The sequence below is a fragment of the Leptonotus elevatus genome, chromosome 5 (genome assembly GCF_054856555.1).
Source record: "Leptonotus elevatus isolate MCC_2025b chromosome 5, RoL_Lele_1.0, whole genome shotgun sequence".
NCBI lineage: Eukaryota > Metazoa > Chordata > Actinopteri > Syngnathiformes > Syngnathidae > Leptonotus > Leptonotus elevatus.
In genome coordinates, this window is record NC_141243.1 from 15,278,758 (window position 1) to 15,306,278 (window position 27,521).

A 27,521-nucleotide genomic window follows, 5' to 3' on the forward strand; every position below is an offset into this window, starting at 1 on the left:
TTTTTCATTTGTCATCCTCTTTTTCTAATCAGTTAATTACTTGCATAGTTTAAAATGAAAAAAAAAAAATACAACAATATTTTGACATGAAGAAATATTCTGAATGTCATACACAAACATTTATCAAATGCTTTACTTTAATGCATGTAGTTATGTTTATTGCTCAAACACAACCTGTGCTACCTTTAATGTAGCCATCCGCTGTCAACTAAAGGATCATCTGCTGTCAAAATTAATAGTGTGATTAATCTGCATTAATACATGATTAATGCGCTATTTTTTTTGATTGCATTATATTCAGGACATGCTAAAAATTCCACATTAAATTACAAATTAAATAACACGGCGGCAGTAAGTGGTCAAATGATTTAGTTTATTTATGTTTGGTCTATTTATGTTAATGAAAGTAACAGGTGTTCTAATCATCCTTATATTTCTCTATACTTAAAAATGACAGACATTTTGAATAGATTATTTAAATACAATATTTACTTTTTGAAGAAATGCTCTCTCCTGAGAGTTGCAAAAAGACAATGACTGCAGTTCGAACAGACAAACATTTTCACTGATGGACATTTAAAAATCACACTTTTAATGCAGCATGTGACCAAGTAAAAACGTTCATTGTAGCAGCTTCGACACAATTGAGAAGAGGTCATATGTCCCCAGACAAACAGCAAGCTTGAATGTATTAATAACTCAAGCCAAAATATCCCCTAAGAGAATCATTAACTCGCAACACCTGCTGCTCATCAACATTGTTTTAGACCTCATAAGCTATAAGCAGCCACACTCACTCATTTAAGCTCCTGGAAAACAGTTAATATATGAAGTTAAGTACCACATCTGCGTGCCCGACTGCGTTGCTGCGTAGTCCAATAATTGAATTTCCTTCAGGGAAACCATGACGTCTGTACAGTGACAGCTAATCCCCACTGTTGCCACCGTTTTTGGAATCCGTATCAACTCAATGACTTCCTGTGGAAGGTCACCTCACCATTATTCCTAATAATTGTTATAATTGTCAACGTTTAAACAAAGGCACTTTTGAGTCTATCCAATTTCTTGTGTTTAAAAACTAGATTTATTTATTCAAATTTTTTTTGCACTCCTCATTGTTTGCCATTTGCTTTATTGCTACCCGAAAACTTGTTAACTTGAGTACGTTCTTTTTTTTTGGTTCACTGTTTCAACTAAGCCAGTTATTTGTGACTGTCATTGTCATGTCACTTACTGACCAGCAGAGTCAAAATGTATAACACACTCTTCCCATTTCCGCATACACACAATAAGCATTAATAAATCAAGATCATATAAAAGCGTAATCTGCCAACGTGCACTGTTGTGGTTTCCTGAGTCCAAATTCCACTTTACAGTGTTTGTTGTGTTGATCTGATATGCACCTGCTCCCTAAAGGGGAAATGTTCAGGCAGGATGCAACAAATCAAGTCGAAAAGGCAGTTTGTAAAAGGATGGTTGATATCCCTTCGACTTTTAAGTACAAAACTAATAAGAATACTGTAATACTAATAAAAAAAAAGAGAAGAAAAACAATTTTCAAAAAATATAAACGTCCGTCCTCTGTGAAGCATTTTGCCCTTGCTCCCATGATGCGTGTATTTATTTAGCTTATTAAACAAAGCCCATGCTCTCAGGGTCCGTCACTTACTGTACACAGGTGCAGAAATACACGCTGGACTGAGGCGTTGCTGTGCACGAGCCCACGTCAGTTTAATTTGTTCCATACGGGCTGTGTGGTCACTGCACTTTATTTATGTTCCCCCTCCACAGCTGTGACATCATCAAGGCATGTCAAGTCGAGTAAAAATAAGGTTAAAGAGGGAAGGACATCCTCCTGGCGCAAGACTCGGAGGTTGCCGGTATGCAAAACATGTACGTGTGTGATTGAGTGTGTGCTTGTGCGAGTCCATACAATTGTAGTGTGACCGCTCTGTTCATATCTTTATGCTTGGTTGAGCATGTCGTCCTCAAGGCCTCATCCATCCATACGCTGAAACACATCTTTGCTTGATCGTAAAGTGCAAGTCATTTTCAATACTTTAGATGGAGCTATAATTTGTATAAATAACACATATTTTACATGGGGGGGGGGGGGACTTATCAGTAGTTATAGATTTTTGAAAAATACAAACTTGATCAAATGCTCAACACCAGCGATATTGTTTACTGTCTTTAAATAAACAAGTTAGTGCTCATGTGGTGTAAACATCAAGCGCTTCCGTGTTGCGCTACAGTCGACACCAAAGGCGGCAAACTTGGGTTTCTTAGCATTCACCTTACCGGCCTGACAGTTTGTTCACAGAAAACGAATGACTCAGCCAACGCTTATTATCTAATTCTCACAGATTCTCACGTCACCTCCTTTGTCTGAATTTTTTAAATGTCGGTCTCACAGTTGAGTCACACCCGGGTGGTCAGAAAGGTACACACGGTGATGAAAAGCAGCACCATGATACAAACGCCTTTGTTCTCGCATAGTCTTCCTTTTCCTGCTCTTTCACAAAGTCCGACTGTTTAATGAGATGGACCTCATTGGCATTAGAGATGTAGGATGTTTGGCCCAAAGATAAACACAAAAGCCTATGGGCAAACATTTAAGAGTTAAAAAATACCAACTTTTATCTAGCATAGCATTGTCATGAAAAATGCACACTGTAAAAGGTGTGCATTAACAGAGCTTTTGATGCAATAACGGATACCAAAAACGAACAACAGTAAAAAGACAATCAACAAACAAAACAATGCAATGCAGTACCTACAATAAAAACCCTATGCAAACATCAAAGGTTTGTTGAAAGAAGATGTATTGGGGCCAGTCCTAGGGCTTCCTGCACTTATGTTTCACTGCTGTTTGTGTGCCTCAGGAAGCTGAGGGAACCACTGCCCAGACCTGAGCACAAGGAGAGGACTATAGCCGGAAGACGCTCTTGCCTGGTCCACAATGATGTCATGTTGGTCCCTTTGCTCTGCAGCATTATTACCGTCTCTCTGCTAGCCTCTCCCATCATGTACTTGATTTCGTCTGCACTCCCAGCAAACAATGTACATTTTTCACTCGGCATTGTGACCTATTCTTTTACTGTATTAGCTACGGGGTGGGGGTGGAATACACCTGCTAAACCACATTATGTGAGGCCATATTACCCAAATATAACCGTGACAACTGCAATTAAAAACATATTTTATCATCATCAATATCAGCACAGTTGCATCCTAATAAAGATCCGCGTGTAGCAAAATTCCAATCTGAATTCAATCACCGTGATGATATTCCTTCATGTTCTTGTAATCACGACTGCTAAAAATAGCAACCAACCCAAGGGCACGAGTGAGTTATAACATTGAGGTAGTCAAACCGGTCCGTGACCTCGCAGCAGTTGTTGCTGGAGTGATTTTGCTACTGTGTATGTGTTCATAAACTTGCATGAAATGACTGAATTCTCACCAGAGCAGAGAAGGCAGGGTACCTTTCCTGTCTCGGGAGAGTCAGGTGCAACGGGTTTCCTGTTCTAATAATACATTAACTATGGAATGCGGAAGGGAAAAAGCATAAGCGCAGCTCACGCATTAAATTTTGACATATTATATTACCTATCTTCCTGTTAGATTACAATGGACCACATTGTGGGCCAGTATTTACTTGCTTACAGCTGTTGAAATGTGAATCAAGCTAGCTATAGCATTTAGTTAGAACTAGCTAACGTTTGAGCACAACCGCCAGTCACATGTTTATACATTTTATTTCTGTCAGAGGAGGACTAGTCTGTCGTTTTCTCTATATCTATTGACTATTCCGAACATCCGGGGATTTATGATATTTCCCCAATGCAACACAACACAAATTCTTCTTTCAGTGGAAAAAAAATTGTTTCATATTTTGAAATCAAAATAATCCACACAAATCAAATTACAAGGATCCAACTCCAATGCTTTTCAATGGGCCGAGTGCATCATTTCACCGAGTTGACCACCATTTTGAGCTCGGAATTGTCAATAACAAATGGGTAATTTTGAGGAGTAATTTGCAGGTTAATTCCAGGTACCTGAAGCAATGGTTTTATTTAACAATAGAGTAAAAATATGACATACCAGGGCGGTTAAATATACGGCTACAGATATCAAATATCTCAGTATTCGAGCATCCTTCAGAAAATTCTACATAATAATCATGTGCTCGTGTAAGTGATATTTTTACTTAATACAGCTCCCCTTGTAACAAACAGCCAATTGGTTTTCCACACTGCGCATAGCAGCAAATGGTATTTTAATGTCTAGAGACATTTTTAATGTAACATAAACATTAAGGGCATTAAATACAAAAAGGCTACAACACTATATGTGCAACTTCAATTGAGCAGCTAGCATTTTAGTATGCAACGTAATAATACATTAGGATCATGTGTGTTTATGAGCTTAGACCAACTCATTTGGAACAAGACAAACATTATTTATCGTAGTACAAGTTTTGAAAGTGTGTAAGGCCCTAAAATGAAGACACCTAAAGAGGAACCAGTTAAAAAGGTAAACTGTATTAAATGTTGATTAATGTTCTCATCAATTTCAGTTAATGTTTTTAGATGGTTCACTTATTCGATAATAATCATCAAAAAGGATTTTAATGACTTCATCAATCTCATTAAATAGGAAATCTTTCTCAAATTCACAGTTTTTAGTAGGTGAGAAACAATATTAAAACTCGTTTGTGGTAAATATTAGTATCGTATTCTAACTTAAGATGTCAGAGAATTGGAACTGATTTCAAAAGCAGGAAAAGTGGTCTAAATTTCTTAAGCATGTGATTTATCAAGAGTTCATTCATATATTTAGCACAGTAGTCGCAATTGTTTTAACACTTTTATTAAAGCAATGGCTTGATCAAATTAAAAACAAGTTACAAATAGTTTGAAACAATTCTCCCGTCACCGACAAGCTCTGTTGGGACATAAGTGCATCAAAAATGACATCGCTACGCTTTTACGTCAAGACCGAGCACGCGCCGACCGGGCTCAGCCGGCCAAGCCGCCTAACATAACCACAGTGTAGTTAAAAATGGCTCGTGCCTGTCAATTGCACAACACAATTACTCAGGCTGATTCCCTGATTGATTCTGTGGGACACACGGAGTGATAAACAAGCCCTCGGTAGCGACGGCCACTCTGATTATTTCGAGAGAAAAAAAACATTCAGAACAGTTTTGATGCGTTACCGGTGTAATGTTAGCGTTCACTCAATGATTTCCACAACCTTTAGCAAGGTGCAGTATATGTGGATAACATGTGTCCCTGGAATAGGGTTAACTTGATTATACTGGCCTTCTCTGGCTGTCTCTTCCCTCTAAAACTTCTCTCACACACAAACACACACATACGTATCAAAGTGTTTGTTCCATATTTTACCGCAATGTTTACATTCCAAATGGTTTTGTTCACGTTATAACAACATTTCAGAAAATAAAGGGAAAAAAATGCACAAGGTTGTTGTGGGCTTCAGCTCCTGACACAAACCTGCTGTTTCTTGCCTTCCACATTTGGCTATGTTGTGTTTATGGCTTGCTGCAAGTATACTTTCTTCTTTCCGTTGCCGATGATTGATGATTTTACTGTACATAATTAGATGTGATGCCTCCACACTTTTTTGACTCCTAAAAAAGCCAGTTAAAAATATTTAGGTCAAATGTTCCAGTAAATATGTAACTATTAACTACCATTACTTACAGTAATTAGTTCATGGCAGTTTGAAGAAAAACTTGCAAAACCTTAATGCCATAAGTTCCATAACAAATGGTGACTGCATGTTGCATACAGCTGCTGACTAGGCGTGAGGGCTTTAAAACATGCTGGAGATATTGATAATTCACAGACTAATGCACATGAAGTATTAAATGGATGTGCCGTTAAAATATGGCAACAATGCAAACAGCATAAGGTATAGGCACAATAAAATGCTACTTAAATAATCTATTTATATGGGGTGGAAAACTCATGATGCACTGTGCTGCTCAGGACTTTTGTGGAGTATTATACTGACATAATTGAATTTTTTTTGCAGCCCGTTCCATTCTGCCAAACTTTTCTACTCTAGATCCTTCTCTCCTCTATTTCCCAGAGTTCCGTTCAACAACCCCTGAAGAACAGGCGTGAACTTCTAGCATCCAGAGTTACATATACTGCATGTGTGGGCAGAGGCAGCGATAACAATAGAGATGCAAGTGCCACAGAGCTGAATATTTCCACTCAAGAAAAAAATGAGTCACACTCCCACTCCAAACACACAGCCTTGTGGTGCCAATGTAGAAATGTGCATCTCTGCTTCTTCTGTGGTTGATGCTTTTATGTACTACGCATTGTAGAACCAACAAGTCTCTGTTAGACTCATACCCAACTTTGCTTTTTAACAAGTCATTTACAGAAATATTATTGTCAATTAACAACCTAGTATTATACTATATATAAATGTGATTGAAAAAAAAAAAGACCTGGATTCTAAACACTAGGGATGTGCCCAAAACATCGATTGTCATAAGAATCGCGATTCTCATTTAGTACGATTCAGAATAGATTTTAAATGTCCCAAAATCGATTTTATTTAAATGATTTTATACTGTCTTGCCTTTGTTTGTGTGTGCCTTTATTGGGAGCACTGTTCATGTTGTACCCAATTTGGCCACTAGGGGCAGTGTGGTTCCACGCGGTCTGATACACTGTTAAGTTGTAGCCACATTAAAGAGTAGAAGGAAAAACATCAAGTTATTCCAATAAAAGTTGTTTTTTTGCAGCGTGGAGCCGTTCTTTTGAGTGATAAAAGTGCCACGAATTAGCATTAGCGAATTAGAATTAGCGAGTCAGACTGGAGTAGATCATTACGATTCTTTGCACATCGATAAATTGAAGCAAAAATCAATGTCAATCAAATCATTTTGAATCAAAAATCGTTCTTAACCAAAAATCGGAATTGAATCAAATCGTGAGACATTAACTACAACTAAACACAATCTGTGGCTGCGGCCACAGACAGTAGACTGAATCTATATTATTCTCAAATTCTCAGCCATACAATGAACCTATTTTAGAACCACCTATCTCTACCTCCACACCTCTGTATGCACTATAGTTGTTCACCCAAATAAAACTCAACAGCATCTCATGCCATAGTGGCATCATCCTTTTAGAAGAAATCTAGGTTTTCATACTCTTGTTAACAAAAGTAGGAAAACATTTTAAACTAATAAAAAAAGTTAAAAATTTTTTTGGACGTTTATAGCCGTCAATGGTAGTGACCGAAAATTTTTTTTTAAAGAGAATTTTTTTTTGGGGGGGGGGGCGTCAGGCGATTTAAGTTTTTAATCATAATTAATCGCATGACTTCACTAGTTAACTTGCTATTAATCACAAATTTCATATCTGTTCTAAATGTACAATAAAAAAATTATAGGTTTTCATACTCTTGTTAACAAAAGTGGGAAAACATTTTAAACTAATAGAAATAGTTCAAATGAATTGTTGACGTTTATAGCCGTCAATGGCAGTGAATGATGCACCATCAGGCATTTTTGCAGCACCGCGTGAACAAGGATCAAATGTCATCTATGCGCAAAACTTTTCCACAATAAAAAGCAACAAAAACTGCCATTTTTAGGCTATCATTCTTGTGTAAACATGGCCCAAACCGTTTCCCATGAAGACAAAGGAAAAGAGGTGAACCTGCTACCGATGTTTGTTTTCTCCATCAAGGATGAGTAACACTAACTACTGTATTACTGAAGTGGTTGTGTCAAGAACCGAACATCCAAAACAAGGAACCCGAATGAGACTGCCAGCAGGCAGCAGGACAGTGGAATTTAGTGAGTTACAGCGCAAACTAAATACTCCCGCTTTTCTACCATAATTTAGTGAGGCCATCTGGATGCAGCACTCCAGTTTTTCCCCCTTGTACTCTCATTCATTTCAACAGCCGGTGACGTATGCCGGTTTTGGAATCTACAACCGCTGCTGGGAGGAGTTGTGAATGGGGAGGCAACACACACACACACACACACACACACACACACACACACACACTGGACTGCGGTTACATTTACACAAAGGAATTCACCCGAAGAAATATACCATAAAAGCTGCTATTAAATATAAGCCACTGTTAAATAGGCATGTTCAAGCACATCCCGGTCACACGCTCAGCCATGTCAGGCCTGAATACTTTACTTGTAGTTAATCAGCTGTCACACCAGCCGATTTCTCAAATAAAGCATAGCATACTGTAGCGTACAGACAGTGATGGCATTGCCAGAGCATTGCGAGTGGCGCTCAACTGATACATGGGATGACCATGCTGAAAGATCGCGGTGTGTTGTTTCACCGCACGCACTCATCATCCATAAAGTATCTTCCAAAGAGACCGGAGAGCGGCTCCACAGGAAGATGGAGATCGGATGGCAGTTGCCCACTCAGTTTGTTATGTAACAATCAATCTGATTAGATAGCTGATGGGCTGTATCTGACGGATGGAGCACAGCACACTAGCATTCCTGTATTTTATGTAAGACAGTGGTCGTGATCGCTTTGTTTTTCTGCTGGCGAGTGGGCCACTGGAAATAGATAATGAGTCATATTTTCTTCTTTGGGAATGACATCAAACAGATCAAAAATCCATGATGAACAGTTCTACAATGTAGTTGTGTCTTTACGAATCAACACAAGGCTGGCCACTGGTGGTTGAAACAACAGAATTATATTTCTAAACTTCATTAGCACCCAGTGTTTATTTCTGATTTTGAGGGAGGATGGATTCCGCACAACTCTGCACTGAAACTCGGCCAGAAACAAACATTTAGACTTTACACACATCTGATCGGCTGGATGATATTTTGCTTTTTAATCACACTTTTTGAAAGGCTGTAATGTCTTAAATTTTGCCAATCAATGAATGACGTCATTGTTCAGCCGTTAAACAGACCACGATGCATATTTTTCCCCATCATGCGCTCGGTAGAAACCTACAAAATGGAGAAGCAGAAGAAGAGAGAACGCCGCAGAATGTGGGCAGGATTCTGGTTTTACGGACGGGGACAGCAAGGTCTGTCCGACCACAGCGCTATCATCAGCTCGCTCATCACTTCACACGGTCACATTTTTGCGGCTGTTTCTCCTTTGTTCCGCGGCGCTCTTGTGATTGTTGGCAAAGTTTCTGCGCTTGTTAGAGCTCATCTATTGGTTGTTGATTGTGTCACGTCATCGCAAAGATACAAGACTTGTGATCATATCCAACTTGTTTACGACTAGGAAAAGACCGATCGAAAGCAGCTAAGGTTACCACCTTACACAAAAAGAATTTGATGTTGGGAATGCACTGTGACTCCAGTAAAACTTTAAAACTTCCTTCGAATTTTCAGTTTTTAGTCTGAGAAAATTGCCAGGTGTAAACCCAGTACAAACAATACACAAGTTTACTTAAAAATGGTGCAACCCACAGATGGAAACTAGCCAACGGCTATAATCTAACATATTTACATGATAAATGTAAACTCTTTTACACCAGGGGTGCTCAAGTTCGGTCCTCGAGAGCCCCTATCCAGCCTGTTTTCCATGTTTCCCTCCACTAACGCACCTGATTCATGATCAGGATCGTTATCAGGCTTCTGCAAAGCTTGCGGATGAGCTGATCATTAGATTCAGCTGTGCTGCAGGAGGGAAAAACGGAAAACACGCTGGATAGGGGATCTCGGGGACCGAACTTGAGCGCCCCTGCTATACACTTTCCGCTCGACTCTCACAGTTACAGCAAACAAGCCACTGAGAATATTATACTTTAAGAAGTCAAAGGGCCATCTCATCCCTTGATGTGGGACTATCCGCTGCCATTCTTCTCCCGCACACAGCCACAGACTGGAAAAGGACCAATGGAGCAGCTGGGACAAGCGAGATCTGTCATGGGTCATTAACTGCACTTATTAATTTGTAAAGCTTGATTCCCCCCGGCCTAGTCATGCTCTGCTTCCGTACAACAAATGTCCAGTCCGACCTATAAGCAAATGCATCATTTGGTTGGAGTTTTCTTAGCAAGGAAGCTTCCTGTTTCACTTTATTATGCCATTAATTCCCACAAGAGCCACTCAACGCAGGCTGCCCTTTTTCCAAAGTATGTCGTCATGGTGACATAAATGGACTGTCCCAAGAGCACACTCTACTCCTGCGTCATGGGTGCAACCCGTGTGCTGCTACAGCATTTGTGCTTGTGACACAAGGGTGCATTTGATACACTTACTGGGGAGCAGATTAAAGTGGGCATGAAGGGATCATTTCATTTCTCGGGGGGACAATCATAAATATCGGAGAAATACACACGCTGGCCACAACAGTAAATACATCCGTACTGTCTGTATTTTTTCTTTTTTAGACACTGGCAAAAAGCTATTACTACTATTACTGATGATTATTGATCTTAATGTGTGTAGCAGTGTGAAAGTACTCAGGATCCAACTGAAAAATATTTCTAATCAATGACAGTTTATCAATAGAGGGCGCTAGGTTGTCTCCTTCCTACCCAGCTGAATCACCTTTAAGGGACAAAAAATAAATAAATAAAATAAAATAAAATAAAAGTACTTCAAATATACTTGGCCTATCTGTTTTTAGATGAGCAAAATAATATATATATATATATATATATATATATATATATATATATATATATATATATATATATATATATATATATATATAAAGCACCACCAATAGACTCTCGTTAAAAGTTTCATGTCCACAGTTGGTGCTCGCACTACATATTGGGCACCATTAGGCCTTGAATTCCACCGCCCACAACCCATAACATTTAAACGGAGTACCATTGAAGACGACACCATTTCCGGTCCGGCTTCGGCTGATTAGAGTGGCTCCTGTCTTTTATGGGATCTTGTCTACGTCTAGCTTCCCAATCGGGTTCAATGCCAAATTCGCCATTCAAACAGCCTTGTGAAACGTCGTAAGCCAATTTTTCCATTGGGTTATTGGTAGTTACGATTGAATGCTATGGATTCAAGCGATAAGTGGAAGCAAACAAGTAACCTAAACAAGAATAAGAACGCCAGCAATTTTCCTGATCGTCTTCGCTGTTTCCATTCAACAGTTAAAATGTACTTTCAGTTATGATGATTTGTAAAGAACTCAAATTATTTAGGTTGCTTGTATGATTTATAACGTTGCTATTGCTATTGATGTCATCTTGAAACATCTATGTTGAAATATGATCAATGCAGTCCTACGCCACTTAAAACCATTAAAGTAGTTTATTTTATGCATGGCTGACATTGTCACATTAAAGTCAGTGTCATTATGTTGAATACACAGTTTTTGATTCAACTATTGCACTAAATAAAGCAGGTGTAGCCTATCTGAAGTGTCCAGTGAGTGTAGCGAGTTGATCAAAACAGATATACCTTACATAGGGATATGTTATAGTTCTATTGCAAGAGAATAATCGCATAATAATGGCAGTAATGGCCCAATAATTGCATTTAAATACAGTAGCCTAATTAATTCGACTTGCATGCAAGTCCTCAGATCTGATCACTATTGCAACGGCCTTTCCACTCCCATCTAGCTGACAGCACATCTGTTGGCTGCATTTGTAAAACGGTCTCTAGTCTGCATTTTTAAACGAAAATAGTCGTTGATTGAATCAATGTATGCATCGTGCGTGTGTGTGTGTGTATACAGTGCAATGGGAGCGCATTCATTTTCGCAGAGACTGAAAGCGGATGTGGAAAGCAGAGCAGGTTTTGCTCTTACTGTACATGTGAGAGGAAACCGCGTACTTGTATTCAAAATGATGGAAATCAAGTGGATGCCTTTTAGTGCGTAGAGCTGAATTCTCAGTGAATCGTTTCAAACGTTGGCAGTAACGTAGTACAAGGTGCGGGAATCCTCTGGCGGGGTTTACCTGCAGTCATGACCGCCGGGCTCTTTCTAAGCTCATCTTTAGACACATTTCACGAGAAAGGACCACAGACACTTGCATCATTGGTGCGTCAACTTACCCTCTCTGGCTTTGAGCAGTACAGTGTTGGCGACGATGTTCTCCAGCTCCATCAAAAGAGGGGGGAAAAAAATCCTGCACGAGGTTCACGGTACACAAACGTCTGCAGTGGAACCACCGTCCTTTGGGCTCTAACGGCCCGCGTAAAAGCGTCTTCACTCCTCGTTGGAAGCCCAGCAAATTTCACTCATGACAAAGTCGTATGAGATGAAAAAGGGTGTCATGGGTCTGCTTGCAATGTAACGCGGGGCATGGTTCTTGTGGGATGAAAGTGCGCTGCTGCATTTCTTCTACCGCAAAGCCGTCCCATGCGTGATTTGGCGACACAATCTCCCCAGGGCATAGAAAAAGCACACTGGTGAAAGTGGTACAAGCAAAGCGACTCCTCTCGGTGGATTCTTCGCCGCGGTGCACCAGCGGGACACCGATAGCTTCACGTTTCAGCGGCGGAGGTTGGCTGAGTGCAGCAAAGAGGACGTCAGCGCGCCCCTCTGCCCTACTGGTACGTCATCAGAAAAATGGGCTGGACCCCCGGCCCCCGAATGTGTCAAGCTTACTGACGCTTCAACTTACCGGAAGTGTAGACATGAGTCCTCAAAGTAAAATAGCTTTTATTGCCGATATGGACTCTTCTTGTATTGCTTTATAAGTAAAACAAACAAACATCTCACGTCCATTGTAAATGGATAACATAAGTTCTAATATCAACTCCCTAAAACTGTATATTTATCGAAATAGTTATTCTCTTCATTCTCATTATAGTGGTCTGCGTGGATGTTAGGATGTTTCTTTTCCTGGTCAAATACGTTTTCAGCATCTATAGGCATAGAACAGGGATGGAAAACGTGAATGCTGCAGAGGGCCACAAGTATTCATCAGTGCTACTAGGGGGCCCCCTAGGACAGTGGTTCTCAACCTCGGTCATCGGGGACCACTATCCAGCCTGTTTTCCATGTCTCCCTCAGCCAACACAGGTGTTTCAAACGATCAACCAATCAGCAAGCTCTTTATGAGCCTGATAACGATCCTCACTCGTGTTGGCTGAGGGAGACTTGGAAAACAGGACCAGGGTTGAGAACCACGGCCTTAGAACACTTGCTAACCAGATGTATTAGAAAAATATTAACAAATGATGTTGTCAATGTATATAGATCCACTATCCTAATCTAACAACAAAGGGTTTGAAGCAAACGACAAAAAGATCACATACTTTGACTTTTTTTTCCCAGCTGAAAGGGTTGTCTTGCTCAAAAACTATCATTCAAGGACGGCACAAAAATACTTAACAACAAACCAACAATAACGTATTTTGTGTATTTTTTCCATATAGACGGCTCTACGGCTCTGGTGCAACTAAGCCATGTCTGCCATCTAGTGTTGAATGTTGACATTCCAACTTAAAACTACAGTTGAATAATGTACTCGCCGGGCATTGTTTAATGAAATAAATAAAAAATGTGAATGTATGTATTTTAGTTTATTTACTATAATTAATTTGACCAGATCTTTTATGGTCCAATTCAATTTAAAACAAATCTAAACTGACCAATTGTAGGGTTCATAGAACTAGATTAATGCAAACAAATGTTGCAGGACTATTAATACCGTAAATGCTCAGCAAGCCAAATTTGAAGGGAGTGAGCCATATGTGTCCTGCTGCAATATTTTGCCCATTCCGGCAATACAATAGACACATGGTACTTTAATGAAAATATACAGTGCATAGGCCTATGTACTGCACTTTAACCTGAGCAGCACAAAAATAGGCAGTCAAGTGTAAGTTTTTAAAAAATATATATATATAATAGAAAAGATAATGGGCTCTTTGCACAAATCCACTACTTCCTGAACTCAATACCACGCCTTCATTTCCTGTCTTTCATGATTGGACAAACTGATTAATCAAGGTGTGTCTGGCCATTGTCGTTGTGGTTACTGAGGTCAGGCACACCTGGATTAATCAGTTTGTCCAATCATGAAAGACAGGAAATTAAGGAGTGGTACTGAGTTCAGGAAGTAGTGGATTTGTGCAAAGAGACCATTGGTTGTGGGGGTGGGGAGGAGTTATACAAGATAGGCCTATGCACTTATACTGTACTGACAAAAGACAGACTAACTTGAATCATTGGGCAATAGGCGTGATATTCAAACAATAACTTCCAAATGCAATGCATACAGCCAGAGCTGGGACTTGGCACATTGACAAAATTCTTTCAGCACTGGTGGTAGAAATACTTCCACTGTATAACTGACTTGAGGTCTTTAAAGAAATTCGAATGTTATCCAGTAACATGAAAAAGTCCTAATTTCTTCAAAATTCAAACATGGCAACACCCGAGTCAATATGGCTGTTATTAGTATCATTTATAACTTAAGTACCAGTATAGAAGGCCACGCATAAGTAGCCACCTTGACATCACCATTTGCCCTGGCCAGGATTTGAACACCAGTCCCCTGTGTCTAAACTCCATCGTCTGAACTCACTGAGCCATCCAGCAACCAGCTGCAAGCACTGAAAGAAGCGTGAGAAAATGTGGTGCATAGAGTTGTGCAATCAACAAAATAAAATCATTCAAATGTAGCTAAATCGTGAAATCGAGGTGCATATAAATAAATAAACTTTTGTCTTTTTCTGGATTAGTAAAAGCTGTTCTTAAATTATATTATAAACAAAAGTTATTGTGAGTTGTAATTTTGCACAAGTGGCAGAATGCTCAATGGGTGCTTTACAAGACATGTTTACTGTAGTCACTACTTAATTGTGGCATTTAAGCAAGTTATGCACTTTTTCCCCAACAAGCTATTAAGTTTGCATCATAACCTATTGAATATCAGTATACATTGTCTGAACACTGCACGTAGGATTTATTTTTATGAATAAAACCTTTAAATATTTGTTTTTTGTTTGGTTTATTACTTCAGTTAAAATCGTAATGGTCCAGAATGACTTGTGGGGGGGTGTTAATTTTTGGCCATATCGCCAGCCCTAGAGGAAGTAGGCAACACTGATGCCAGTAGTAATCGGGGCACTGAGGGCAGTAATCCCTTTGCTGGGTGGATCATCTGACATCTCCGTGCAGAAGAGCACGATATTTGGAATCACTTAGATTCTGCACAAAACCCTCAAACTCCCATATTTCTGGTCGAGGACCTAAGCCGGAGGGAGAAAAAAATAGAATGTATATATTTGTAATATGTAATGGTTGTGTTCACAGAGCTAGATAGCTTTTTTGTTTTCCCCTTAATAAATGAACATTTTAGATCGACATTTTGTACTTACCGTACTTGGGTTGTTTGTGAGATAACTTCATGTACAGTTGTGCTCATAAAATTAGGGTATGTAAACTGGATAAGTTCAAAAGCTAAACATTGCTTAGTAACACAAAAATGCTATGAATCATCACCAAAATTCACATGCACATATTTGCTGTTGTCCACTTCAACCTTAGAAAATTAAAACAGTTGCCACAGTATTTTGGATTTTATGGGTATTAAGCCTTTATCTCACCATACAGTTGCGCTGTAATGTGCAGCAGCCACAACAAAACACTTAAGTGGTTGGTGCATCTTCCAAAAAGCTTCATTAATATTTATCTTTATAACGGGAAGGGAGCAAAGAGAGCCATGATCCAAAAACAATATTTTAATGGAGCAGAGCCATTACTTTTGTGTCACTAGCAGGCTATATCTCTAAATACAAACACTTGAGTAACACAAAGGGCTGCTGTCAAATAATTGCCATCATAGTGAGCCACAACAAACGGTTTTGCTTCAGCTGACCTGAAAAGCTGAGAGAAGTTCATTCAAATTAATTTCATACAGTATACTACAGTAAGGAGGCAAAGTAAAATGTTGCCTTTTGCTCATAAAATTCACGTTTTCAAATTCAACTAAGATACCAGTCTGATACAAACTGAAGCAGCTCATGGGCTGTACACTGTGTTAATATTCGTCCAAGTTGTCAGCTTTGGGGATGGCGAGGCCTCTGTCTTTCAGGACCTGCATCTTTACTTTCTCAGTCTCCTGCTTAGTTTGCTGCTTCAAACGCTGCTCCTCCAGAATCTCCTCAATGGAGACCTGCTGCAGGACTGTGTCACACGGTTTATCCACATCCTGCAATGAAAGAAAGATGCATCATTAAATTAGTCCATTTCCCTTGTCTCACTGTCACAGGGACATATGAATTTCAAACTTACACTATATACAAACCCAAAAAATGCCACTGTTGTACTGTCAAAATATGATTAGTAATTGACGTGAGCAAAGGAGTTGTGGGAGCATTAATAAAGCGTTGGTTTTCTATATTTTTTATTGAGGTGACTTTTTTTTTTTTTTTTTACCATTTGCTATGCATCAACTCAAGCTTAACTTTTCTGGAACTGTGAACTTAGTTAAAATGATGTTCTGATGATGGGTGAAACAAACAAAGAAAATGCACACGTACTATTTCGCCCAGAAGCACCACATTTTCTCCTCGCACAATGAAGATTCCTCTAGGGATGTCACCAAATTTCTTACCTACGTGGATACGTTCAACGGTCTGATGGAAAACTAAATTGGCTGAAAAGATAAACAAAGCAATTAGATGTGCCGAATTTGCACAGCAACAACGCAAGTCCGGTGATTACTTCTAAATTGAAAACAGATTGTCACGCGAAGGATACCACTGGGAAGGTAATAAAAACAACAACAAAACACGTACCGAATTGGTCAATGCTTCTGAGGTACCCGATTAGCGTTCTACCATCTCGGAGGAGAACCAAATGTTTTTCTGCAACGCACAGGTAAGGCAGGATATTATACAACATTAACACCGGCTAATGTGTCAGATACAAAGCCAAATCTACATTGTGATCTGCCTTTCTCCGGCAGTCGATTCTCCCCTCAGACTTACTGTCGATCTCGTCTATGAGACTAGCCGTCCCAGGTACGTAGTTCATCTTGGAATTCTTTTTTTCTAATTTATCTTCTTAGATGTCGTACCGTCACGCCATCAATATTTCTAAAGATTTCATAAGCGGAAGATGACCGGAAGAGATTTTTATAGACAGTTGGATTAAACTTCCGGGTGAGGTTGCCTGATACGACACGCCCCTCTTGACTGGCCGACAAGAAAACCAAGTAAAATGGCACTTTGTGCTGCATAAAATTACACACAAATTGACAATGTTGTACAATTACGACAAGGGAGCTGAGAATAACAATTCACAGGTTAAAGACAGTTTTTTTATGTTCTGCATTGCTTTGATGGTAACTTTGTCCCTCCCAACATGGCCGCCACGTAGACACGTCGGTTAGCTGGGCTGCTAAAGCGCAACTGGTCTTCTTAACTGTGTAGTTAGGCATCTGAATCAGTATGGAATATTTAAATTAGCTATGCTGACACGTCTACAATCGACTCCATTTCATAAATACGAATGCCGATTTATTTAAGTCGTATTTATTTTTAAAGGTTCTTCGTGGAACAAAGATCGCATAAATTACCAGGAGGATTACTTTTAGACTTTAACTTTGGTGCATATTTTGTAAGCAGGTCAAATAAAACATTGACTGGATATTATATATAAAATACAAAAATAATAATAAATATAGTTAGTTTTATGTTGTCTTTTTTGGCAGCGTGACTGTCTTTTTGGTCACACTGTACACGGTGTCCTTTAATACATTTCAGAGTGGTTCCTCTTTCCTGTAATTCGCCATCCTCATTAGGGTAAACAAGCTAACGCGAGCTGACCGTGTCGTAAGCCATTCAATCATTTCCTGATCTTTATGAAATTATCTGCACTTATTTAGCGGTCCCGCTTCACTTGTCTGCCACAATAGTAATTTAATTGCAGCTTTTCTATATCAAAAGGGGTTGTCTTCAACATTGGTATACTGTACTACAGCCGGGAGTGCGTTCAGCTGGTACATAACCGTCAAATGAAGTGAAATCTGCCTGGCCCTCGAATTCCAACTTGGATAATACCCTAAGAAACTGCCGTAAGAAACATGGTGAGTCCGACTAAACCATCCGCTGTGTATAAATGCTGCCTTTGAAATGTTTGATGTTACTGCTTTAGGCTAACACGAGCTCGCCATAATAAAGCTAGTGCCCATGCTAGCTACGCGGCTAACGGACTAACTGCAGTTATGTAAGCGATTCCTTGCTAGCCTAGCTAAGTTAGTTGCTAGTCACGTTTAGTTGTGCGTGAATGAGTATGCGCCACTATCAGGTCTACGTACTGGAGTTGATGTATGAGAGCAAATGTGAAATCCTTTGAGAATGTGTTGCTGTGTGCTCTCAGGACACGCCACAGTATCCAGGATACCCAGCTCACTACTGGTACCCTCAGTCGCATTCCACGGGACACTATGCAAATACTTATCCCTCTGGATCTGATGGCCAGCCGCAGTATAACCCTCAGGTACGTTTCGTGTCCGAACATAATTTTGTGTAAAAGGTGAAGAAGTGCCCTAATCATAATCAACCCAACAATTTCCTTGACATTAATATGTTATATGCAGTCCCACTAGTGACTAGTCTAAACATGGTATTCTGATTCTGAAATATGAATCAAGCAACAAAATCCACCTGTTTTTAAGCCATCTCAAGGGGGCGACCATTTTGCCACTTGCCGTCAACTAGGGATGTAATGATAACGGCGGTATCGTAATATCGCGATATTAAAACTGCCGTAATATATCGTCGTCATGTCACAATATTAAAAGCAGGATCTGTTACAAAAAAAGTCAGTTTGATTTCCATTTGTGCAGTTCTACCACCCTCTGGTGGCTAGTTTTTTTTTGTTGTGCAGTTTAATTTTCACAACGCATGTTTTGGCCCTTGTATGTTTAAAATCCATGCTCATGGTCAGATGAAGGGGAACGTAATATGCTTGTGAACAGAGTCAATATGTGGAGGAACTCAATGTGTGCGTTCATTAGCAAGGAAGTGCCTCAGTAGTAAGTGTTTGTAGGTTGTTAATATGCATTGCTGTTATGTACAAAAGCACAATATTGTGTGTGTATTTTTTAGTATGAGCTCTTTTTTTTTTTTTTTTTACAATATTGTGAATTTTTTGTATGGCCAACCTCCCCACAATATCGCAATATCGTTGCATCCCTACCGTCAACTGAAAATTACATCACTGTGGTGGCCAAGGGCTCAGGTAACTCAGCTTGCAAACGTTACATGACCAAACTCAGAAAAGAGGTGAGCTGCGATGGGTTACCTGAGCCCTGAGCAACTATGATGTAATTTTCAGTTGACAAAATGGGTGGATTTTGCGTCTTAATTCATATTCCACAAATGCAATATTAATCAGAATGCCATGTTTAAACCGGTCTACAATCTAATATTGTAGTAAGATTTTTTTGTGTTGACTTCCTCTTTAAAGCAGCTCAATGCAGGAAATTGACTTTTGAATGGCTGCTGCCACATGACCGAAAAATGCATGGCGTCACATCCGCAAGCGCAGACAGATGACAGGAAATTCGAACCCGCATCCATCTGAAAACTATTGTCCAAAGTACCCATTGTGAACAGCTAAGGTGTTAATCTGCGAATCAGAATATGTTTGAGTCATAAATGGTACAAAAATTGCTATTGTAAAAATATTTTGGGGCAAAATCCTCCTTAGAGCAGCTTTAACCTTTTTGTTTACATTATCTTAGTGTGAACTTCTGTTTTCCAAATATATTTGCTTGCAATAACTTGACAGTTCAAAATAAGAAGAACACATTTATTTGTTGTTAGAATTACTGTGGTTAAGATTGCTGATGGTTTATAATTAACCATCAACATTTAAATTGTTTCCATTATTTCCTATAGGAATAATTGTTGGGAAAGCCCAACAATTTTGAGGCCCATACAAAATGTTATGCGACCCGTGACCTCTCATATAATAAGAATCCACCATTACAGAATACTGTAATTACTTACTTCTGAAAATTCAACTTTGTAGGTAGTTTCTGGAGGTTATCCAAATGGCCATGGTGTCTACAGCCCGGCACAGAGTCAATATTCGACAAGTGGTTTCCACCCATCCAACCCTTTCTACTGTGCTGACCCTCAGAGAACGCCTCCAGCTTCTTACCCTAGCCAGAGCTGTCCTGCAGAACAAAGCAGTGGGCAAGCTGGACAGCCACATTCACAAAACCATCACTATCCTGGTATACACTGTCAAGGGGTAAGGACATTTAAACACACTCACTGAGGCCGAGCAACATTTAGTATTTTCTCAGCAAACACCAGGGCCATTTGCATTATTCCATCTCATTCGTTTTTTTTTAAAGAGGTGGGAAATAACTTTGTCATCTCTATTTTCCCAGGTTCCTGGATATCCTCCAGGGCCATATTCTCACTATAGCGAAGGCGGTCATGCAATGCCTCCAAACGCGCTATATCCCACGGGCCAGTCGTTGCACGCCAACCCCCAAGCTGAAGCTTGGGCACACCCTGGCACATATGCACACTCACAGCAGCAATGGCAGCCAGGCCAACAGCTTCCTCCGAATCATTATGGCAATCCGGTACGTCCGCTACACCCCCCAGCTTGGCCAGGGACCGGAACTGGTGCACCACCACCTTATCAACCCAAGGTATGAAGCAAGCGGAAGATTATCTGTATTATATATCAAATTGCGTATAACTTTGCTCACCCAATCACGCGGATACTGACCCGATCAGGACTCGGATAAATATGAGGTTATTTTTTTAATAACTTATTAGATCTGGAGTTGCTCGGTGGCACAGATTGAGACTTCATTTTTCCACACAGCGTGTGGCATGGCTTCACTTTGCTACAGTGACACTATTTGCGTAATGCTATAGAGCGCCGAGGTATTTCGAAGTAGATGATAAGTTATTGAGTGTGTTGTGAAAATACCACTATTTGTTGTTTGTGTATTTTTTTGCATGTTTGATTGATGTTTTTTATTTTTATGTTCATAGTGGGTCCTGAAGGTAGATCAGTTTAACAAATGATATTATGTCATAATACGTATTTTTATATGTAATCACAAAAGTTAGACAATACAGAGCATCCGGTATTTATGTGAAGCGCAATACTGTATATACAATCAACCAATCACTTGTCACAAATAAAAGGCAAGGAAAGCAGTAGTTAGTTGCAATAAATCATCCATAATAAACACAAAATCCAAACATAACTCATGCAAATGTAAGAAGCGCTGGGATGACAGCATGTCAGAGATGGGAGTTTAGCAGTGGAATCACAAAGGCAAACCTTTTTCTTTGAGTCGTTCAACCAACACACCAGCCTGGTTTACATGGAGCAATGTATTCCAAACAAAAGGAATCCAAAAATGCTCCATGTAAACACCTCAAACGGAATGAATAAGCTGGAATTGAATTGGGAATCACAGGGGTGGTATATTCCTTTCGTCAAATCCGAACGAGCGTCATGTATGCACTTCATTCGGAATGGCGACGCTGTGTCCTGCATGCGCATGCTCTTTCTTGATGTAAATGATTATGCAAATTAGTGCACCACGCTTTTACATGCTTTAATTTACAATGGATTCTGATTTATCAATATACACACACAAAATGTGAAGAAAATGGGCTGTCGTGAATCCGGTTGATTTTGTGCATATTATCTACTGCACAGAGTATCAACTTTCCTATACAGTATACACATTAGAAAGTGATAACCAATGCGAGTAAATTCTTATTAAGATTGTGCATTTAAAAAATAAATAAATGAAGATACCATACATGTCAGCAGTGCATGCTAAAGATTTTTGTTGTTGTTTTTTTGTTTTTTATGGGACCAATCATCTCAGTTTTTGTTTACAATTCAAGGAGTTTTGCGTGATTCTTTTTTAGTTTTGCTCAATTAATTTTGGCCCAAATCTGATTTCATTTCGGATCGGAGCTCGGAATCTGCCGATCTCAGAATGTCACTTCCTTTTCACCAAATTTCATTTCAAGTCAAATGTAATGTAAAATAGTTTTGTGTCATTCCAGGACCAACAGCACCAGCGCCCCCCGCAAGTAGGACCTAAGCCCAGGCCGGGCACATCCCCAAATCGTATTAATGGGAACCCCACAGAAATTAGTTCACCTCCTCAAATCTACAACAAAGTAGGGCAAATTGATCAAAACCACTCACAAGGTGAGCCCCAACCCGCCGCACACACCCAATCTCCAGCTCTCAGACCTCAGCCCGTGAGCGACAACCCCAGTTTAGCTCGGGTCCAGCAAATCATGGCGAGAGTACTCCTTCTTCAGGAAGATGTTGATGAGTTTGTGGGAAAAAAAACAGATAAGAGTTATAGATGCCTGGAGGAACTTCTTACCAAAGAGCTGCTTGCGCTGGACTCTGTAGAGACTCGGGGACTTGAAAATGTCCGTCAAGCGCGAAAGGAGGCCGTGCAGATGATCCAGGTCATTCTTGACCAGCTGGAAAGGAAAGCTTTCTAAAGTGGGTCACGAACCAGTTATATTGGGTCTTGGACCCTTTCGACTTCTTCCAGATCGTCTTTGAACTAGAGAATCTATCAAGAAATGTTCAAAAAATGACCCAGTAGGCTGTTGGGATGTGTGACGAGGTGCCAATACAGTAGATCAACAAACGGTTTTTTGTACATATCGCAAGGAACTTTCAAATCGGTCAGTGACTGAATTTTGATTTGTGGTATTCTGGATGATGAAAGTAAGAATGCATTATTATTATTGCCACTCCCAAACTGTTGTTTATCTCCATCAAGTGGTTCTGAATCAACTTATCACCCTGCTGTCCCTGCTTGTGTTCACTTGCTCCTCACAACATGCACATTGCCTTAACTGCCCATTCGTGTTTGTCACAGTCCAGTTGCATGATCATATAGTCGTCGATACCAATCATCGAGACTTTCACAGTACTGTAGTTCAGTGTGTTTTGTTTCCATTTTGCTCTGCCTTGCATGTACAATACTTTTGCAAACGTTGTGACCTCATAATTGGACCATGAAGAAGGAATGAGTATAAAAGAAAAAAAACTCTGAAAATATTGTCATTTGTTTGTTTTGGGCTTCTGCTGTGATTTCCAACCTACATTTTGAAATAAATGTTAAACGTTGATCCTCATACCTTCAAGCAATGAATTTGTGTTTTCCCAAATATTCATTCAAATTGTGAAAAACCCAATTAATTTGTTATACATCAGTGTATGTGAAATCACCCAAGTCAAATTGTATTTGTTCTGTCATGAATCTCATCATATTGGGAATGTTGCACAATCCTTCCAACTAGTGCAAGATAGATATTTTCCCCTGAAACCTTATGGATCCGAGGGGGTCATATATCAAGTAGCTGTTTAATATATTTAGAACAAAGTAAAAGTATTGCATGGAAAATGTATCATCTGTCTTATGTGTTCATTTTCTTGTGCTGTTAGAGCCCAACTGTAAAATGTCAGGTGTAATGCATGTTTCCAACACAAGATGGAAATATTTGACTGATAAAAAAAAAACAATGAAACCAGTAAAAAAAAAAAGATGTCACAGTTGAGAATTCTGAGAAATAATAAAATATTATATTTTTAACTCTGGTGACATCTGTCATTTTTCCAACCTTATTTGTGACGTAATGAATTCCCCAGTTGCCATTTGTAAAGATTTGTCTTTCTAAATTGTGATTTGTACAAAAAAATACAAGTGTTGCTATATTTGTGTAAACTGTTGCATAGCGCCGACATTGCACTGCATTGCTAGCGAGCAGTCTGGTCTTTAAATAGGCTGCTATTTTGATTCAAAAGCACAACAGTGGAACCCCAAGCGTCGGGGGGGGGGCTGGAATGAATACAAGAGGCCGAGCTCTCAAAACACTTTGGATGTCCTGCCGTTAGTCTAGCTTCCTTCTTTTACAAGTCTTTTTTTTTTTTTGTCGCCTGAGAGGACTGCATAACTCCAGCACTGGCAAAGTGATGTCGTTTACATCCAAACTTCCCGCGTCCTGGAATGACAGACCTCCTCCCAGGAAGGTGGAAATTGACCTAAGTTCCCCTGGTTTAGCGGTGTTTGAGTTGGAAAGACTTTTGTTTACTGGCAAAGCCATCATCAGCCATGCAGATGAAGTGTGGCCAAGGCTCTACATTGGCGATCAGTAAGTAGCTTGTGATTTTGTTTATGCTTAAATAAGACTAGATCTTCCAAATCGAATGAGCACCGACGCATTTTCTTTGATATTAGCAAGTTTAATTGAGTCCACGTATATGCAAAGGAAGAAATTCATATTTAAGTATACAAGTAATTCTAGACCCCCTCAAGTCACATTCCACACGGCGACAGCTGTACTATGTGAGTTTCTGTCAATGACTTGGGCAAAGTTTGCTAAACAATTCCCAATAAAGGCTTGAAAGGTTCTTCAGCACATAGTAAGTGAGCCACTCTGATGTACTTTGCATTTCTTTGAGAAACGTTGCTAAGCTTTGTAGCTAATTTAAAAGATCGATGATACCGGTAAAAAATGGCATAATAAAGCTGACATCACTTTTCCCCCACAGACACAGTGCAGCGAACCGGAGTGATTTATCCAAGCATGGAATCACTCATATCCTCAATGCAGCTCACAGTAAACGTCAAGGATGTCCTGACATCTACCAGGGATTGAAGATCACCTATATGGGCATCGAGGCCCATGACTCATACAACTTTGACATGAGTGTCAACTTCCAGGCAGCTGCAGACTTTATTCACAGGGCTCTGAGCAGGGGAGGTAAGAATTGGAAAGAAGAGCCTACTGTTAAAATGAGCGACTAAAAGTAACATTTATTTCCTGTCTTGTATTTCTTCAGGTCATGTCCTGGTGCATTGTCATGTAGGAGTGAGCCGTTCTGCCACCCTGGTCCTGGCATACCTGATGCTGAAGCAAAGGCTCACCCTCGTGGAGGCTATATGCGCTGTGAAAGAGAACAGGGGGGTCATTCCGAACCGAGGTTTCCTCCGACAACTTATCCGTCTGGATGGGCAACTTTTTGGCACGCATAACTAACTGAATCCGGAAATAGGTGCAGCCAGGGATTTTGTTGCCTGTGAACAAAAACGTCTAATGACGTTGACTAAAATTCAAATGAATGCCGCCAAAAACGTTAATTGAGTTTACCACGTTTTATTTTTATTTTTATCAATGGGCAGTGCAACATCTTGTGCAGCGCTCCGTTTGTGAATGGGTGTAAAAATCACAAAACAGCCACTAACTATGGCCAGCAGATGGCGACATTGTATCTTTTTCTCTGTCTTTTCAATAGGGCAGTTTACAATTATACCCAATCTATTAATTTTATAACAGCGCATGGGCGTGGCCAGTTGATTTTCGGACAAGGAACACAGACAGGCGACTGAGGGAGTGTATTCGTATGAGGCAAAACTTGTAAACTGACTCGCTATTTCACCATAAATATACTTATCAGACATATTATGGTTAGAACAAACCTCTGCCGCTATGTGTCTGGCGATGTTGTTGTGACCGGGATCGAATGAAGGGAGTTTCCAGAGGAATGTCTCTTCTGGGTTCAAGCATGTACAATTAAACGGCAGTGATCTACGCAAAAAAATGTCACAGAAGACACCTATATGTGTTCTTTACATTTCAAATGGGCCAGCAGCTGAAAATCCAGAACCAATCAGGTATGTTTATCGTCTGCTTTCTCAGCGTTATTAGCCTTGCTAGCTGCTTGCTACAATATGCTAGCTACTATACATCATGGTGTAAATACACCAAAAATACCTTGAGTTGACTTACGGAAGCCACTGCTGCTTAGATGTGAAAATTAATATAAAGTATCAGCGTTATAGAACCCTATGCCTACAACAACATGCTAGTTGATCAGTGTCACTAAGATGAAATGTGAGCGGTCACAGTGTCACCACGCCACTTTAACAAAAGTAACTAGACAGTAACAACCCAAAGGTAGGCTTAAAATCTTCAAATTAAAAATCATGACTTTAACTCATTGACTCACAGCCATTTTCACTGAAGCAATCCCCTGGCTGTTTTACTGGATTTTGACTGATTTTTGCAAGGCCCACAGAATATTGTATTCTGTTGCTATAAAAACATGGAATCTACCAAAAGAAAGATTAGAATCTCTTCTTTCATCAGGAATTTTTTTTGTATTTCTATCTGTTTTGCAGCAAGTTTCTTCATTATTCACAAATCTGCTTTAAATTGTGGGGAAATCTGTTTGTTTTAAACATGGCCCCGGTTGATCTCTTATACTCTGCTGACACCTGCTGGCCATTTTTGTAATAACTACCATTGCTTCAACCATTTGGTGCAGTTGAGAGGCTGCATCAAAGCCTTCTGTATGCTCTAGCATTAAAACAAAAACAAAAAAACAATTAAAACGTATAAATATGTCTTTGGGACACTTGAAACATTTAAAATAGAACGTATTTTTAAGTTTTTGGGAGCAAATTAGTTCATGTGTTTCGTTTTTTATTAATTAGCGACGAACACGATATTTGCAGTCATCGCAACGGAGTGGCAGCAACGATCATACAATAAATCTGACCTTTCCATAAAAACTGCTTTCTTTCCACGTACTTTGAGGTCTCCGCATGTCAACCACCATTTAAGATGTTCCAAAGTGTGTTTGTTGATTGAACCATGTTGAAATGTCACGCCTGGGACGTCGTTCTCTTCCAAAATGATGTGTACGCGTGTGTCCTACGCTGTTATTTTGTCCGACTCATGCATATAATTGAGGAAAACGTGACGTCATTTGAGATCAACCCACATGGTGGATTTTAGGAAATAGAACGTTTTCAAGGATGAAGTGAATGATCAAAGCCTTTGTCACATGAGCTGCTTTTCCACCAACAAGCCCAGGATCTTTGAGTTCTGGGTAAAGGAAGTTCTTGGTTGAAAAAGTTCCGCAGGGAATTTATAATTTGTGTTTCCACAGCGTTTTAGAGTTCTCTGTAATTAATTCAAATGAGTTTGATGACGTATGAGTTTGATGAGCCCAGCTGATGTAAACCAGTCAGCCTTGGCCAGTGCATATGGAGGACCAAAACTGCCAAAATTCCAAATAAATAAATGACTAAATAAATAAACAAATGACTAAAAGTGAAAATAAAAACAGATATAAAAAATATAATTCAAATATTTAATCCCCAAAAATAAATATAAATGAAATAAAAATACCTATATATAACTATATATATATATATATATATATATATATATATATAAAAGTAAAAATAATATAATATAATATAAATATACAAATATAATTAAATATCAATCACTCTATCTTGCACTAACAATAAATAAAAACACTCGCTCTCACATTTATTTATTTCATTATGCAGACGCTCTGCCAGGACGAAATGTTATTTATTGATTGATATTTTATTCTATTTATACATTTATTTTTGTATTTATTTCAACTTTAATTTTAATTTTTAGAATCTCGTTTTTAATTTTTTTTATTTATGTTTGCTTTTATTTATTTATTTTTGCATATATGTATTTTATT

At 39.3% G+C, this 27,521-nt stretch overlaps 4 protein-coding genes across 8 annotated transcripts in view; 2 read left to right on the forward strand and 2 right to left on the reverse strand.

Moving 5' to 3' along the window:
* Positions 1-12,551, reverse strand: part of grk5l (G protein-coupled receptor kinase 5 like) — a 29,118-nt gene extending 16,567 nt beyond the window's left edge. For both annotated transcript variants that reach the window (XM_086075209.1, XM_086075207.1), the window contains exon 1: positions 12,053-12,551. In XM_086075209.1, the coding sequence (XP_085931335.1) occupies positions 12,053-12,104 (52 nt within the window). In that variant the 5' untranslated portion in view covers positions 12,105-12,551. The remainder of the gene's footprint in view (positions 1-12,052) is intronic.
* A 3,128-nt stretch (positions 12,552-15,679) lies between these two features.
* On the reverse strand, positions 15,680-17,108 carry lsm1 (LSM1, U6 small nuclear RNA associated). The gene is made up of 4 exons (XM_086076849.1): positions 16,946-17,108; positions 16,754-16,822; positions 16,496-16,611; positions 15,680-16,164 (listed from the first exon to the last, which is right to left on the reverse strand). Exons 1-4 carry the CDS (start codon positions 16,989-16,991, stop codon positions 15,994-15,996), a joined length of 402 nt encoding a protein of 133 aa, XP_085932975.1. The 5' UTR covers positions 16,992-17,108; the 3' UTR covers positions 15,680-15,993.
* Positions 17,109-17,147: 39 nt separating this feature from the next.
* On the forward strand, positions 17,148-23,583 carry bag4 (BCL2 associated athanogene 4). Of its 4 annotated transcripts, none has more exons than XM_086076847.1 (6): positions 17,148-17,172; positions 17,906-18,045; positions 18,339-18,458; positions 19,998-20,222; positions 20,365-20,634; positions 22,025-23,583. In XM_086076847.1, the coding sequence occupies exons 2-6, from the start codon at positions 18,043-18,045 to the stop codon at positions 22,478-22,480; spliced, it is 1,074 nt and encodes a 357-aa protein (XP_085932973.1). In that variant the 5' UTR covers positions 17,148-17,172; positions 17,906-18,042; the 3' UTR covers positions 22,481-23,583. The 4 variants fall into 4 exon arrangements, with proteins under 4 accessions (XP_085932973.1, XP_085932971.1, XP_085932970.1 ...); XM_086076845.1 differs by lacking the exon at positions 17,148-17,172 and adding an exon at positions 17,684-17,791; XM_086076844.1 differs by lacking the exon at positions 17,148-17,172 and having other exon boundaries at positions 17,742-18,045.
* A 297-nt stretch (positions 23,584-23,880) lies between these two features.
* Positions 23,881-27,117, forward strand: LOC147173886 (dual specificity protein phosphatase 26-like). The gene is made up of 3 exons (XM_086076280.1): positions 23,881-24,142; positions 24,543-24,754; positions 24,834-27,117. The coding sequence occupies exons 1-3, from the start codon at positions 23,964-23,966 to the stop codon at positions 25,028-25,030; spliced, it is 588 nt and encodes a 195-aa protein (XP_085932406.1). The 5' UTR covers positions 23,881-23,963; the 3' UTR covers positions 25,031-27,117.
* Positions 27,118-27,521: the final 404 nt, after the last annotated feature.

Excerpts from the sequence above, each read along its gene's own strand:
- LOC147173886 (XM_086076280.1), top strand. The coding sequence starts at position 23,964 with ATGTCGTTTACATCCAAACTTCCCGCGTCCTGGAATGACAGACCTCCT. Across the intron at positions 24,143-24,542 it reads AGGCTCTACATTGGCGATCA|ACACAGTGCAGCGAACCGGA; the intron begins GTAAGTAGCTTG and ends TTTCCCCCACAG. Across the intron at positions 24,755-24,833 it reads CAGGGCTCTGAGCAGGGGAG|GTCATGTCCTGGTGCATTGT; the intron begins GTAAGAATTGGA and ends GTATTTCTTCAG.
- lsm1 (XM_086076849.1), bottom strand. The coding sequence starts at position 16,991 with ATGAACTACGTACCTGGGACGGCTAGTCTCATAGACGAGATCGACA. Across the intron at positions 16,823-16,945 it reads TCTCATAGACGAGATCGACA|AAAAACATTTGGTTCTCCTC; the intron begins GTAAGTCTGAGG and ends TGTGCGTTGCAG. Across the intron at positions 16,165-16,495 it reads TGGTGCTTCTGGGCGAAATA|GATGTGGATAAACCGTGTGA; the intron begins GTACGTGTGCAT and ends CTTTCATTGCAG.
- bag4 (XM_086076847.1), top strand. Across the intron at positions 20,223-20,364 it reads CTGGTATACACTGTCAAGGG|GTTCCTGGATATCCTCCAGG; the intron begins GTAAGGACATTT and ends CTATTTTCCCAG. Across the intron at positions 20,635-22,024 it reads CACCACCTTATCAACCCAAG|GACCAACAGCACCAGCGCCC; the intron begins GTATGAAGCAAG and ends GTGTCATTCCAG.